A 16,127-nucleotide genomic window follows, 5' to 3' on the forward strand; every position below is an offset into this window, starting at 1 on the left:
GCCTTTTTCCCTCACCAGACTCTGGCATTTTTCTTTTTGCTTGATTTCTTCTCTTTGCCTTTTGCCTTTTGTCTTGTCTTTTCTCTTTTTTTCTTTTTGCATTTTCTTTGCTTTTTTTTTTTTTTTTTTTTTTTAGGAACTGGTGAGAGGTCCCCAGTGGGGGGGCATCCCTCCTCTTGCTCAAACTGTCGTTTCAGGCCACTCTGCCCTTTAAGGAAGGGATGTGGGCCGCACCAGACCCCGCTGGACCATGTGGTCCCCTTCGGAAACAGCACGTACATGTGCGTGCACGCACACACCCCACCCCCAAACCACAGGCCACACACACCTCCGGCTCCCTTGCACACTCACTGGGCCCCCCACCCGGGCCACAGACATTGGCCAACAGCCATCACAGACAGGCTGGAAAGCTCCAGCCTTGTCCCAGAAGGGTCTCACTACCAGTCCACCCAGACAAGTCTGCACGGGGCTCAGCTACCTCCAGTCAACCGAGGACAGAAACGGTACTCAGCCTCCCCGGGGCGCACCAGCTAGGGCAAGGCTAGGACAGCGCACGTTCTTCCTGGAAATGAAGGGACAAGAGGGGGCGTGGTCTGCCGAAGGGGCACATACTGACCTGCCCCTGTCCCTCCCTCACCCGTGACTTTTTTCCACGTGTTTCTTTGCCATCTCTGTCTGTACTTCCTCTCTGTCTGTCTGTCCGTCCATCTGTCTGTTGACTTGAGGCAGGGGAGGCAGCTGACACAGCCCCCACTCCTCATGCCCCTCGGGCCTTCTCCACACCTCTGGCCTTGTTCTGCTCCAGGGCCAGCCTGGGCCTCCCCTCCAGGATCCTGGCGAGGCCTGCTGTCTCTTGGCTCCCTCTGGATTCCTTGGGCTTCCTCCCTGGTGGGAGCCTCTTTCTCTCCTCTTCCTAGCACCTTCCTTCCTTCTGCAGCCATCTGTCACCCCCGTCTTCCCACCTCTGGGAGCCCAGCAGTGCCTGGTAAGAACAGTGCGAAAGACACCACCCCTCCCCCTGGTCCTGAGCTACTCCAGGGGCATCTAACTAGTGCCTGTCTGAGGAGGGTGCTGGTGTGCTAGCAAGGGGATCCCAATGTCCCAGCCCATCCCAGTTGAGCAGCAGCACCTCAGAAAGGACCCTACTGTGGAGGAAGATGCTGGTTGGAGGACCAGGCAACACCAGGGGACATGCCTGCTTCTGGAAGCCACCAACCAACACCACCTCCTGCCATCACCACTGCGTGGCAGATTGGTTTGGAACTCTCTGAGGGCCTAGAGAAACCATTAAGCCCAGCACCCTCATTGTGCAAACCAGGGAAAGGCCCGGTGGTGGCGGCGGCGAAAAAAGTGACTAGACGCAGGTCCCCACTCTCTCTTGGAACTCACCGGAAGGAAGGCGAGGCACAGACCAGAGCAGAGCTCCTAGCCGAGCATTGTAGAAGGTGCTGTGGGCACAGGCTACAGGGTTTTCCTGAGCAGAACCCCAGCTCTGATGGGACATCTCCTATCACCCACCGCCCGGCCAGCCTGGCCCTTATCCCACATGCTGGAGCAAGGCCTCTGGTCTGACAGCACTCCCACTGAGAACCTGAGGCCCTCCGGGCCTTAGAAGGCCCAGTGCGGGTTGTGTACAAAGAGCCCGAGGGCCACAGTGATAGGTGACTGCGCTCACCGACACGGGTCCCAGCACATGGCACCCAGGCCAGAGGCGGCCAGAGAATGTCCCCGGGGCCAGAGGGAAAGGAGAGCCCCTAGAGGGGTGACCAGGGAGAGTTAGAGACGCAGAGACCCTCGGAGTTCAGCACACCCACAGCCTCACCCCCTCAACCTTCTAGCCGACCTCTGACCCCGCCCCCCCAGGCTTCCCGCACCCAGCCGCCCTCCCTGAGCCACACACGATGCTCATTCTCAACCTGGGGTGTGGCATCTGCCCTCCATGGCGTCCACCTCATTTCACGGGACCTCAGCCGTGGGCTGGAGGCCAGCCCCTGTGAGTGGCTCCAGAAAGCGCATCCGTTAATAACCGCTTTCAGTCTTAAGGAAACCAGCTGGGAGGGAAATCCTATCCCCTGCTGGGATGCCGGTCACCCCAGCTCCTCCCCGCTCACACACTAATGCCAAAGGCTCGGTGTCACACCCTGGCTGCGTGTGAGGGTCCAAGCCACGGCCCCAGATGGTATATAGGGTTCACCCACGTTTACTACCCAGCAGCAAGCCGGGTGCCAGACGGCTGCCTCCAGGTGTGAGCGGAGACACGGACACACCCTAGCCACCGCCCCCCCCCACCTCCCCAGCCACACTTTCCAAAGCCTGTCCCCTGCAGCAGCACTGGGTCTCTATACTCGAACGTTTATTGCTACAGTGCTTCACGATACGGCTCCTGACCCAGCCAGGCAGAAGGCGCGGAGGCGGGCAGTGAGTTTGGTCACATGTGGCCTTGAAGAGCTCCCTCAGGGCTCTTTAGTTCGGATGAACCTAGCCTGAAAGAGATCATAGCAGTTGCTTTATTTTAATTGCCTTTGCAACATGAAAGCCTTGCATCCAACTTGGCAATGCTGATGCCGGGTAAGCCCCCACGATTTCCTTGCACACGCCCTTCTGGGGCCTGAGGAATCGAGCCAGCCCCATAGAGGAAGGAGCCCCGCAAAGCGAGCACAGCTTCGTCTGCTGGAGTTTGCTCCTTTCTCAGGCAGTCCGTCCATTTCAAGCCAAGTCTCTCTCTCCCCTTGGGTTTCTGGGGACAGTGTACTGGCATTTCTTCTCAGCTATTTGACAGTGTTGTTTCCACACTAGGACTGGTATCACCCTGTCCTGCACGAGCCCTTCCTGAAAGCATGGGCCCCACCCCAGGGAAGGACCTTCCAGGCAATTCATACAGTACCAGCCAGCTCGCAGCCCAAGGCAGACCCCAGGACCCCTGCTCCTAGGCCCTCCCCAGTGGGCACTTCCAGGCCGACTCCCAGGGCTGGGGGCTAGGGCCCAGGGAGCTCAAGAGACTTCTTTGAGGCCCTGCACCTGGCCACGGCCAGGATGAGAGGCAAGGCCCACCCCCCGAAAGGCCGGGGACCCACCGTACCTGGGTCCCCTCAGTGCCACGGCTTGTTGACATCGGCAACGTGAGTCTGGACTCTCCCAGTCCTGGGCACAGATGCACGCACACAGGATGGGAGGTGACCTTCGCGAAAGTTGCCAGCCGCTAGCATGTCTGACTTGCTCACATACACAGAGCCCTGCCTTTGGTTTGGGGTCCGGTCCATCAGTGGGAGGGCCAGCTCTGGAGTTCAAGTTTCTTAATTCCTTGGTGAGGAAAGGGAACCTTCCTCTTCAACTGTGGGTATGTCGCCCCACACCTCTTTGTGTCGCTTTCAAGTCACAATTCACCCTCATGCCTGCAGGGATGGTTTGGGACCTGGGAACCCCAAAGTACTTGGAAAGCAGTTCCCCTGGCTCTCCCCAGCTGCTCTGCTCAGAGTTTGCCATAAACCCAGAGCTTGAATGCCAGGAGAGCAGAAAGTCCCCTCCCTCCCACAGAAGGTTCTGGATTAGTGGCTGGCACAGAGACAGGCATGTCCATCAAGCATGTGGCGGGCAGGGGGTGGGCGGGAGGGCTTTGCAGGAGCAGCAGTGAGACAGAAGTGGAGGGCGGAGAGCATGAGGACCCCTCCCCATCTGGGGCCTGCTTGTCCCACAGCACAGGGGAGAAAAGGCCAGAAGGTTGTCAAACGCAGTCTCTGTTGTTACTGTCGTCATCATCGTTCTGGAGCCTTTGCTTTTGTTTTTCTCTTCTCTTCTTTTCTTTTCATTCCCTTTGTGCATTCCTTTAATGGGGCGGGTGCTCCCTCAGGCCTCCCCTTGCCTCCCAGTGTTCGCATCCCTACTCTGCCCCCATCACCACCTGCATTGCAAACTTGAGCGATTGAAGGTCAAAACAAAAGCGGAGTCCATCCACTTTGCCCCACTTTCAGCCTTGACCTTCAGCCCCTCTGCTCGCACCCCAAGCATCCATCAGTAGCATAGTGCTGTTGCAGAGTCTGACATAAGCATCCCTTCTGCTTTGGCTCTATGTGGCTGGCGTGGCGCTGTGAGTTTGGGCCATCACCCGCCCTGTCCCCACCAGTGGAGCTCACGGTTCAGGTGAAGGCAGGCCAGCACTCACATGTCGGGGCGGGCGGCGGACAGCAAGGAACAAACAGAGAAGTAAGCTTATGCTAAGTGTCCGGGACAGCTTCTGGAAGGATGTATGTGTGAGCCGGGTTCTGAATAAAGAGAAAAAGCCAGCACAGGACAGTCTGGCAGAACAGTCTAGGCAGGCGAAAGGGCAGGTGTAACGTTGCTGGAGAAGACTTTCGGCAGGGTTGCCCACTCACTGAGCCCTTGCTGGGTGCAGGCGCTCTGCTGGGTGCTGGGAGCTGGGGAGCTCGTGAATCAGACGGAGCCCTGTCTTCAGGGGGCTACGGCAAGGAGACGGAGGGTGAGGGGGAGCCTTGAGGCTCAGTGGGGAAGAGCTTGTGCACAGGCCCTGAGGCAGGGGTGTGCCAGTGTTCTTCACGGAAGAGCCAGAAGCTGAGGCTGGAAAAGAAGGATGAGAAAGAAAACGGCCCGAGGCAGGCCCTGACTTTGCAGGAGGTGCGGCTACAGAAGGGTTTAGACCAGTGGAGGATGTGACTTGTTCGGGCTCTTATTTGAAAAGATTGCTTGGGCTGCCATGCAGAGAATAGACGGTAGAGGTCAAGGGCACTGGCAGGAAGACCAGGGAGGAGGCGTGGGGCGCGTGAAGCTAAAGTAGCAGCCGGAGCCCACAGTCTGGAGATAGGGACGTGGCACTCATTAGAAGACAGATGGAACTTAGGGCCACGGCAGATTCGAGCACCTGGGAAGTGTGCTGGTGTAGATGAAGAGAAAAGGTCCCAAGATGAACCCTGGGGCCCCCAGATGTGAGGGGGGGTGGGGGCGGACGGAGACCCTGCACACCCGTACCCAGCCAGAAAGCGGGGATGTGGCATGGGGAGTGTTGGGTGCCCAGCTGGGGAGGTACCTGGGGAGCAGGGGGTGAGGCGAGAAGCGGCCACTGCCAGCATCTAGAGGGGACCGCGGCGCCAAGACAGGGTCTCTTTTAAGAGAGACAAATGAGTACGCTAGTCGAGGGAAGAAGCAACATCCGTGAGTGGGTGCAGGGCCCGGGGCGGGGTACCCAGGCAGTGTAGGAGCAAGCCGGCTGGCTGGCTCTCGGATGTCAGGAAATTGGCGGGGGGGCGGGGTCTCGGTTGGGGTGAGACAGGAAGGTATGGGAGAGCCCTCCAGCCCCAGCCCGACCTGATCCTCCTCGGCCTTCCCAGGCACCTTGGCTGTAGCCCTAGGAGTCAAGTTTACTGGAAAGTGCTTTCACGTCTTTTACTTTCAGATTAGCTCTCAGCAAAATGGAGTTTCGGGGGGTTCAGTTCAGTGAATTCCCACACTGCACGGAGTGGACCCAGAGCAGCTCCTTCACCTGCTGTGATGCTCGGAGTCCCGACACCAGCCAAGCTGGGAGAGCAGGGCCTGACTCAATAGTTGGAGAGGAGGGAGGCTGCAAGGCACCCCGGGGATGGCAGCCACACAGGCAAGAGCCAGGGAGAGATCAAGAGACCAGGCAGTCGGAGTCTCCGCCCTTGGGGGCTTGAGTCCCAAGGGGCCCCCAGGGCCCTGCAGGTGTGGCAACAGCAGTGGAGTTAGAGGGGCCTCCGCCGTGAAGGGGTTGGGGGACTGGGGGCCATGGGGCATGCTGCTGTAGGACGCTGGGGTCGGGGGTCGGGGGTCGGGGGTCGAGGTGCCTCTGTGGTTTCGAAGGAGCCCGGCACTAGAACCGGAAGACCAGGGCTGACGGGGCCAAGGCCGAGGGCCCTCCTGAGCCTCCTTCAGTCCGGTAGAGCCCTCGGCCATCCCAGGGGAGGTGGAGCAGTGCATGCTGGGAAGGGGTGCACGCTGGCCGCAGCCATAGGCAGAGGTGGTTCAAAGGGGAGATATGGTGTCACTGCAGCGTGTGGGCTGTCGGTGGCACTGACAGCCTTGAGGGTGGCAAGGTCCCCTTGGGAGTGGTAGAGATGGAGAGGCGACCTGACGGTCCCAGGTCGGGAGAGTAGCCTGAGGCAGCCCGAGGGGAAGGGCACCGTTTCCACTCAGCCGTGGTCGCTCTTGGTGAGCGGTCCTGAAGTCGGCTGTGGCGATGTGGTCAAGCCCCCGTGGGTGACCTCGGGTCTCTAGGGCAGGCCTCTCTTCGACACTGCTGGCTGTCACCAAACCAGTGTCCCAGGAAGTGACTGTGTTCTTCAGTGTTGAGTGGCCTGAAAACACCCCATCGTAACACCAGTACCAGTGACTTGTTAACAGCCCAGGATGGGAATGCGGGGAAGTGGGACCTGTAGGAAGGCCAGAAGAGACTCGGGAGGCCAGGAGCCCCAAGAGCCCCAACCGTGAGTTTGGTGAGCGGCCCTGGCACCCCCTGTTGGTGATTGAGTGACTGCTCGAGGCCGCACTCTGTTGATAGGCCGCAAACAAGGCTAGCGACAAGACGGTCATTAAAGTGAGTCTGGTTATACCTGGGAGGAGCACCCTGAAGGAACATTCCAGAGCCGCAGAAGCTGAAGAGGGAAGGGCTGGCTGCCCTTTTTGGGCAGAGACGATGGAGTTCAGCCAGGTGCAGGGAGACCTGGGATGGGTCTCAGCGGGGCTCTTGGCCTGATCACTTGACCCAGATCCAAATGAGGGGAGGAGCTCAGCTAGAGGAAAGAGTGTAGCCCAGGTCATCAGATCATTGCAGGAAAACTTACCACAAAGGCCCCCAGGGTCAAGAGCAGTGGGATCCAGCTTACTCTCCTTTCTCCACCACCGCCAGGTAGCCGCAATAAACGTCCCGGTAGCTCTCCCATAGTTCTGGCGCCAGGAAAGGCCCAAATAATGAGTCCACATCTGCCGTGACTCCAAAAACTGAATTCTATTTCTTTTCATTAAAAACGTCAAATGATGCTCACCTCAATTTCTGTGTTAGCCCTTTCTCAGGAGCCAGTCTGGGGGAACTAAGGAACTGAGTGCAAATAGTTGGCCATCTGTAATCCAAAAGATGTGACTTCACCAAATTCGAAGAAAATCCTAACCAGACTTAAGATCTGGAGTTAGAAAATTCCAATTTTACAGAGCTCTTTGGCTGATTATTTTTGCACTCAAATGACTGAGATTCAACTGGTTTAAATTGATTTAAATTGTGCTTGGCCAAGCAGTGACAGTCCTGGGTTCCAGACGCTGGAGGGTTGAAGGAGACTCATTGTCAGTGGTGTGATTCATGGTCTAAACTAGGGGGCAGCAAACTTCTCCTATATAGGACCTTAGAGTAATTATTTTTACTTTGCAAGCCAGGTCTCTGTCGCCACTACCCAACTCTGTCCTATGATCTCGAAGACCCCCACGAACCATGCAGAAATGAATGGGCGTGGTTGTGTGCCAGTAAAATTGTATTTATAAACCCAAGCCAAGGGCCAGGGTTAGCCCTTGGGCCCCAGTTTGCCGACACCTCGTCTAAGCCAAGAAAACCAAATCCTAGAACCTTTGACCTGGAAATGATGTTACAACCGATGTTGTGTCCAGCCACTCACATAGGAAGGAGCTGGCTTCCCCATCTCAGCACAAGGCCAGCTGGCTCACGCGGGGCCCTGCAGAGGCCTTCCCTCTGCCCAACAGAGGTCGACTCTGGCTTCTAGAACCCAGAGGGAGCCCAGGGTGGGGGGCCAGGGAGGGAACAAAGAGAGGCAGCAGCTCTGTGAGGATATTTGAGCACGCATCTAAGTGCAGGTGGGACTGAAGAGACGACGGGGTAATTCTGGGAGCACGAGCCTGTAGGAGGTGGCTGAGCCCAGCTGGGGCCGAGGGCCAAGGTAGCCAGGGATCAGGGCATTGTGGGATGTGCTTCCCTGCAGGGAGTTATGCTGATCTGAGGTCTGCAAATGCCAGCGGAGCAGCCAGGAACAAGGGCAGGAGACGCACAGGCAGAAGTCCTTGAAGGGAAATGACCACCCAATCAGCCACAGGCCAGGAGGGTTGTAAGGAGGCTTGAGGAACCATCTCGGTGGGTCAGGGCCTCCCAGCAGGATAGGCTTGGTGGGTGCAAATTCAAAGCGGGGCCATTTTCAGTCTTGGATGCCTCCAGATGGGAGACCGGCAGGCTCTCGCGCCTGGAGCTCTGAGGAGTCTCTGATCGTAGCCAGATGAGTCCCCGGCGAAGAGGTGGGCCTGGGCGTTTGAATAGAGGGGAGGAGGACCGGTGCCAGGCCGGGGCTCTCGGGCGCCATGGGACAGAGGAAGGAGAAGTGGAGGAGACAGGGCCAGAGCAGTCAGGGAGGTAGGAGGAGGGTCACGCGGTGGCAGTGTCAGGGAAACCAGGAGGGCTTTCCAGGAAGCGGGGCAGTCAGCTGTGTTGAGTGGCCCCGAGATGGAGACACAAAAGTAGCCAGTGCGCTTAGCAGCAGGAAGACTGATGACCACGTGGGTCCGGGCACGGTTCGTGCTGGTTACAGTTCCGAGAGCTGGCGGGAGAGAGGAAGAGATCTATAGAGAAGCTGGGGAGGGTGACCCATTTGAGGAAGGCTGGCAATGTGACCATAGGCTGGGGACTTTCTCTTACCAGAAAGTTCTTGAGACTTTCTGGTAAGAGAAAGTGGGGAGTCCACTCTCTACTGTTCTCCCTTTTTCGAATCATCTTTTTGTTCTACCAAGTTGGAATTCAGATTTGGCAGAGGACCCGGGGGCCACCTAAGCCAGTCCTGCCCGCTCCTGGAGCTGGGAAAGTGGGTTAACAGCTAAGAGTCCCAGGCATTTGCCACTCGTGAGTTCCAAAATATGTGCACAGGTCAGCCTAGAGAAAGCTACCGCTCTTTGTCCCGCATATGGATCGGTTAATGAGACATAGCCCCAAACCCGAACACCCTTACTGCAACCACACAGAGCTGCCTGTTGTTCCATTCCAATGGATGGCTATTTGTCAGCGGTGACCTTGTGCTATTGGTGTGGGTGGAATTTGCCAGCATTAGCCAGCCATTGACTATCTCCTTCCTTCCTTCCTTCCTTCCCTCCCTCCTTCCTCTCCTCCTTCCTTCCCTGCTTCTTTCCCTCCTTCCCTCCCCCCTTCCCTCCCTCCTTCCTTCCCTCCTTCTTTCCCTCCTTCCTTCCTTCCTCCCCTCCTTCCTTCCTCCCCTCCTCCTTTCCTTCCATCCTTTCTCCCTTCCCTGTCTTCCTGCTCCCCCCTCGCGCCCCTGTCCTTGCACCTTCCACTCCAGATCCGGGTGGTGAAAGCGTTCCGTAGCTCACTCTATGAAGGCCTGGAGAAACCGGAATCCAAGACCTCCATTCATAACTTCATGGCGACGCCCGAGTTTCTGATCAATGACTACACCCACAACATCCCACTCATCGATGACACGGACGTGGACGAGAACGAGGAGCGCCTGCGGGCCCCCCCGCCCCCGTCCCCCAACCAGAACAACAACGCCATAGACAGCGGCATCTACCTGACCACGCACGGCACCAAGTCAGCTACCTCGTCAGTGTTTTCTTCCAGACCTGGGAGCCCGCTCCACAGCGTGGAGACGTCCCTCTAGGGGACCCGCTCTCGGCACGCGCACACCACACGCACGCGCGCTCGGGCGGGATGGCGCAGGCCTGCAAGGAGGATGGTGCCCCGACGGCGCTTGCGGAAAGCCGATCCATCCAAGGCTTCCTACCCGGGACTGAAGACGAAGAGGGAGAAACTAGAGAGTGACAAGAGCTGTGTTTCCCTTTTTTCTATCGAAGCATTTTTTTTTTAACGGACACTACAACTCCGCCAGACGGGTCGCTGTCTGGGCTGTGTGGTGGGGCAGGGGCCCGTTCGCTGGGAGCTCGGCGGCACCCTAGGAAGAGCCCTGCAGGGCCCGGAAGGATGCCCAGCCCGGACCGCCCACCGCCGGGAGCTGCCTGCGGGTGTACCAGCGCCACCAAGCGCCCGTTCCCCGGGACACATGTGCAGTCCGTATGTGTGTGCGTGTGCATAGATACGAGCGTGCGTATAGACATATACGTACCTATATGACCAGATGCATATTTAAAGAATAAGGAGCTATTTATCAGCATGAATTTCCATTCCTCTTATCGGGTGTTTTCATTTTGAAATCTCATTATTTATTGTGGCAGGTTTTTTTTCAGGGAACTAGACTGCAAGAATATCTTTTTGGTGGCTTGCCCCCCCCTCGCTGCCCCCCACTTTCCGCCCAGCCTCCGTTCTCCATCCCAGCCCTTCCTCCCCGCACAGTTCCCGAGGATGTTGCACTTTGAGACCCCTGCCTATAGAGGAAAACAAAACAAAACAAAACCCTTGCAATGGAATTTTTTATTTAAAAGGAAAATACCAAAGTATTGATGAGAAAGATCCCCTCCAGGGGCTGGAAAGGGGACTTTTGCTTTCGGTTTCGACTGGTTTCAACTCCAAGTCCTGGATTCTGGCTGGTGGGCTTTCTTTGTCCGCACCCCTACGTCAACAGCATGAAGCACCACCCCCTGCCTCGCTGATGCCTTGGGAGAACCCAGAATTCCTGGAGCAGCCCCAGGAGAGCCAGGGCCAGAGGTGGGGGGTGGGGCGAGCAGCAAGAGTGAGGCAAAAAGCGGCAGAGGAAGAGGTACCATCAAAACCCAAGAGGAGCTGAAATGACCGCAACTGAGAAGTTGTACCGAGGTGTCTGTCGAGTGGCTGGAGCAAGTTCTCGGTCATCGCCCGCCAAAGCACTCTTCTGACCCGGATCTTCTCCTTCAAGGACAACTGTGACCCACAAAGGCAGCCACCTACAGTGACGTGGGGGAAGCAGATGTGGCAGTGAGGCCCCTGGGAGCAATGGCACCTCGTCGCTGTCGCTGCGATCACACCTGGCGCTCTCTCTCACGGGCGGGGAAGGCTGAGGAGGCCAGCCTCGCCATGCCGGCTGAGCACCCCGTCTGCACGTGGGAGAGCTGGGCCTGGGCTCCCCAGACGGTTCCCTCGGGAGCCTCTCCTTGCAGTGTGGGCACGCCTCGTGCCAAGCCTCAGTTTCCCCCTGAACGCGCACTGACCAGAACAAGCAGAGGTCCCTTTACCTTCTGAGTTCACGTGTCTCGTGTTTTGCAGAGAGGCAGTTCAGGTGCATGTGCCTACCACTTGGGCCTGGGGCTGAGCCGCCGAGGGCCAGCCGCGAGCGGAGGGAGGCGGGAAGGAATGGGAACCGCCGGTGTGGGTGGCTGGCAAGGCTGGCTCGCAGCACGCGCCCTGTCCCAGGCCCACAGGCAGGGGACTCGTCTCACCTCCACCCGCGTCCGTGAGCACCGAGGTCGCCATTCCCACCGCTAACAGGAATGCTGCGTCACCCCTGAGCGGGAGTAGTCAAATCTCGGGCAAAGGAATTTCGGTTAGAAAAGAAAATCCCACTGAAAATGCCAGCTACAGATAACTTAAAGCCATCCCTTTATTCCAAAGGGCACATTGAGAATGTTACCCATTTGTAAATTGTTCCCTAATGTCCTTGTTTAAACCGACAACAAAAAAAGGGCAACTCAATCTGTTGAGGGTCTGTGTGTTCTGAAACTAGAAATAAAATTGGAAATCTTTTCATTCTCTGTTATAGACACATCAGTAGAACTAATGGTCACTATAGAGTCCAAAAAACCCTCACTGCTGCTGTACAAAGTTGCCTACGGTACGTGTCGATTGTTTAGTCCCCAGGTTGCCTTTCCCCCGGGTGTGGGGTTCAGAAAAGGGGCGCCGTGACCTCGGAGTGTTGCTCTGCTTTCTGTACGGTCTTCAGGCCGAGGCACCTGTCTCATCAGGAAGCCCGTCTCTATAAAGCGTATTATACGGAATGGCTTGGTCAACTGTGTTCAGTTACTAAATACGTTTTCCATTTTTATCTGCCTGTTATAAAGATGAACGAAAATTATCTTAATGAGGAAGACCAGATGCATCATAATTTAAAGTCTGTAGTTGAATTTCCTAATTTAAAGAATAGTCCGAAATTTCCATGTATTAAAAAAAAAAAAAAATGAAAGCCTCCTACAGTCCCAGTCTGGGTAACGTGTGTAATTTGTTAGTTTTTCGGGAATTGTCATCCGGAATGAAAAGGAGGCGTCCGCACCCACTTCGCCAGGCCGAGATGAGCTCCAGGGGAGGCAGAGCACCCCCCCCCCACCAGGTGTGCGGCCACCTCCCCAATCCTTCAGGGAGGCAGCAAGGGCTCGCCTGCCCCATGGGGTCAGAGGCGCTCCCAGGGGAGGTCTGCATGGTGACCCTCTGTCTTGACCTAGAGGGGCCTGGCCTGGACGTCCAGGCCGGCGTCCTCAAAGGAAGGCGAGGGCTGGGAACACCAACCCAAACGGGAGAGCCTGGGACACACGCGGACTCCGTCTTTTTTCTTTTTTTCTTACGGCAAAATACATACCACGTGAAAGTCGCCATCCTAACCGTTTTTAGGCAAACAGTTCAGTGGCATAGAGTACTTGCACACCGCTGTGCAGTCATCCCCACCGTCCGTCTCTAGAACATCTTCATCTCCCCAAACTGAATTCTGTTCCCATTAGACACTAACTCCCCACCCCACTCCCCCCGCCCCTGCTACCCACCATCGTTTCTGTCTCTGTGAATGTGAGTTCACATCTGCGTGAGTCTTAGAGTTACTCGAAGCAACTCACAGAACTGGAATCCTACAATTTCTGTGTGCGACGGGCTCATTTCGAGCAGCACAGGGTCCCCAGGGTTCGTGCGTGTTGTAGCCTGTGTCAGAATTTCCTTCCTTTCTGAAGCCAGGTAACATTCCATCGAATGCGTAGACCGTAGTTTCTTTATCCACTCATCCGTCAGTGGACACTCGAGTTGCTTTTACCTTTCGCCTGCTGTGAATCGTGCTGCTGTGAACCCAGGTGTGCAAACAACTCTGTGAGTCCCCGCTTTCGATCCTCTTGGGGCTACACCCAAAAGTGGGATGGTTGGGTCATATGGTAACGCTATGTGTCATTTTTTGAGGACCCCTCCCCCACCAGCCGTGCACATGGGTTCCAATCACAGACTTCCTCTTTAATCCAAAGCCATGGAAAGAAAGCCCATTATTTTACTCCTTCCCTTGCTCCGTGGGTCATTCCCCCATCTGTTCCTTTGCTCACTACGTGTCTTTGGACACCTGTTGGGAGGACGTCTGTGCCCCGTGACCCACCCCTCCGCTCTGCCAGCAGAGCCACGAAGGCAGCTCGGGTCTAAAACTTGCCACGTCTCCTCTCCCTGTGCTTCTATTTCTCCACTCCACGCATCACCCTTTTAAACTTGGCAATGCTGGCGGGTGCATTTTCCAGGGAAGCTGCCAACAAAGGACAAAAATGACTTCTAAGTTCCCTCCCAACCACCAGAGCCCACACTTCTAAAAAAGGCAAAGAGACAAACACCAGAAAACAGCAGAAAAACAAATAGCGGAGAGCCCTTGCTTCACTGACGTGGGAGTCCATCTGGAACCACAAGGCGAAGTGAGTCTAGCTTGGGCCAAGCGCCTTATCATGAGAGCTGGCACCTCACGGACAGATGTTGCGCTGCCCCAAAACCGTTCGTTTCTGTCCGTGGAGACTCTTGCCCAGTCCTGCTATCAAATATGGCCCAGGTTCCCGTGGAAAAGAATCAGTAGCCAGCCGTCCCTCCACAAAGCCGCCCCCGTTTCCCCACCCAGCCAGAGGTCAGAGAGCAAGGTGTCGGCAGGGCGGCGGCGCTCCCTCCGAAGGTTCTAGGGGGAGGCTCCGTCCTCGTCTCTTCCAGCCTCTGGTGTTGCTGGCAGTGCGTGGCCTTCCTTGGCCAGTAGGCACAGCACTGCGGTCTCTGTTGTCACATGGCCTGCTCCCTGCTCGTGTCTGTCACCGTGTCTGCTCTCAGCTTCTTATAAGGATACCAGTCCCGTGGGATTCAGGCCCACCCTACTCCCGCAGGATCTCATCTGACACTGACAAAGACCCTATTTCCAAATAAGGACCGGTCCTCACGTTCCAGGGGTTAGGACGTAAACACATCTTTTGGGGGACACCATTCACGCAACCACAGCTGGAAAAGAAGAGACAGGCCAAGTCCCTCACAGGACCTGGATTGCCCCCCTCCTCCCACTGGTTTGACAGGCCAAGCAAGGCTCAGCCGGTTATCACGTTACAGTAATTAAGACATGCTGGGGCAGGGGGCACTTGGGGGGCTCAGCCGATTTAAGCATCTCACTCTTGATGTCAGCTCAGGTCTTGATCTCGGGGTCCTGAGTTCGAGTCCTCCACCGGGCTTAAAATAAAAGACATGCTCTAGACTAAAAAGCTCCTGGAAGTTTTGGGTTCTGGAAAATCTCTCAACCCCTTATTGCTGACCAATCCCTTTCCTTCATCAGGAAAACACAGACGCCCCCTGAGTGATGAGCACGGACAGCACAGGCCCCGAGGCCAGCACACAAGCCAGCAAGTGCCAGGGCAGCGTGATAGGCACACACGCGCGTCCAGGAATTTTCAAGTAGTAAGCAGCAATCGCCGATCATTTGGGCCAACCTGCTCAATTTACAAGGTGGGAAACTGAGTCCCACAGACGGGAACTTGCTGGCTATGCAGGCATCGTAAAAGGAAACCTAGAGCTACAAACTGTCCAGAAAGCCCGCCATTAGCCACAGCAGACCAGAGCCGACGGAGCCACGCTCTCCCCGTTCGGCATAGCGGCTCCCAGCCAGGGCTGGGGATGTTCACCAAATCCCTACAGAGCTTTATCCAACTATCCTCCCTTCTTTCTGGTAAGTCCTGGCGCCGAGGGTGGGGAGGAAACAGAGTGGAACAGGCGCAGATGGAGAGAGCTCTCTTAGACGTACCGTCCCCTCCACCTGGCCCTCCCATCCAGAGCAGGGGGTTCTGGTCTCTGAGAAACTGACCTCACATCGATTGTGGGGGAGCCAGCTGCCTCGCTGGAGGCTAAACTCTGAGGTCCAAAGATTTCCAAAGCTATTGAAGCTTCTCTAAGTGCCAGTGATCTTGTCAGGGGAGAGAAGACAGAGAACCCACCAGTGAAACACCCATCACCTAGTTCCATTCCAATCAACAGTAAGTGCTGGCCAAGGGCAGTGCCCGGTCAATGCAGGACAGGCAAGACTGGGATACGGGGGGGAGGGGGGTCCTGGGCCCAGCCTGTGGGGGGGGAAGGACTCGAGAGAGACAAGGTGCTTTTTAAATAGCAGAAGACAGAAAGGACCAGTGAGAGAGCCAAAGCTGCCCACAGAGGCCTGCCGCTGGCCCCTCGCCACCCACCCCCCCGCCCCGTGCTCAGAGCGCCAGCCCCATGCCCTGAGCCTGGGCACCAACCCTGTCCTCGGAGAGCTCCCAGGTGAGCTGGGTGGGCACACACGGAAAGCACCTGGTGGAAACGTGGACATTTACTCTGATCCCTCATCCTGAAGACAAATAACACAGCTGCTTAGTAAACTCACGCAAGCCTCGCTGCCTGACTTGTCACCGGTGTGTGAGCCCTCCCTGTCTCCTCCACCAGAGACAAGCGCTCGGAGGCACCCTGGCCGACCCCAGGCATCGCAGCGGGTTCCCACACCTGTGGGCGCCGGAGGGCGTGGCAGCCAGTCCCCAGAGCCCATGCTCCGCTGGCCCTCACGCCATCATGTGTTGAAGGACGGCCCCACCAATGTGTGTCGAGCCCAATGCGCATCCCCACGGAGAACAACCTAGGCTGCTCTGTTTCTCTGGGCGGCCCAAAGCAGTTCTTCTGGACAAAGGGCCTTCTGGGTGGGTCAGGAGGGAGCCATGGCTCTGAGATTCTCTAGACTCTCCCAAAGTAAGCCTCGCTCGCTGAGCGGGACTGCCAGGCTCTGCGAATGTTCCAGTGGAGGAGCGAGGACACGTGGACTCCCTCAGGGCACGCCACCGTGACGTGAGCACACGCTGGGCCATCACGCCGTCAGAAAGCGATGGATACCCCTGCCCCCAAGAACACCGCAGGTGCACGAGGGGCAGTTCTGCCCGGAGAGAGCATTTTAGGGGAGACTGAGGCTGGGTGGCACCCATCAAAAGCCCAGAGCAGCACAGGCCATAGGGCAATGACAGGA

At 56.8% G+C, this 16,127-nt stretch overlaps 1 protein-coding gene across 4 annotated transcripts in view; it reads left to right on the top strand.

The window, feature by feature from the left end:
- Positions 1-12,090, top strand: part of ATP2B3 (ATPase plasma membrane Ca2+ transporting 3) — a 62,352-nt gene extending 50,262 nt beyond the window's left edge. For 3 of the 4 annotated variants that reach the window (XM_023248933.2, XM_023248934.2, XM_023248935.2), the window contains one exon: positions 9,306-12,090. In XM_023248933.2, the coding sequence (XP_023104701.1) occupies positions 9,306-9,626 (321 nt within the window). In that variant the 3' untranslated portion in view covers positions 9,627-12,090. The remainder of the gene's footprint in view (positions 1-9,305) is intronic. The other variant, XM_023248936.2, reaches the window with a different exon arrangement.
- The last annotated feature ends 4,037 nt before the right edge of the window (positions 12,091-16,127 follow it).

The sequence above is a fragment of the Felis catus genome, chromosome X, assembly GCF_018350175.1.
Source record: "Felis catus isolate Fca126 chromosome X, F.catus_Fca126_mat1.0, whole genome shotgun sequence".
Taxonomy (NCBI): domain Eukaryota; kingdom Metazoa; phylum Chordata; class Mammalia; order Carnivora; family Felidae; genus Felis; species Felis catus.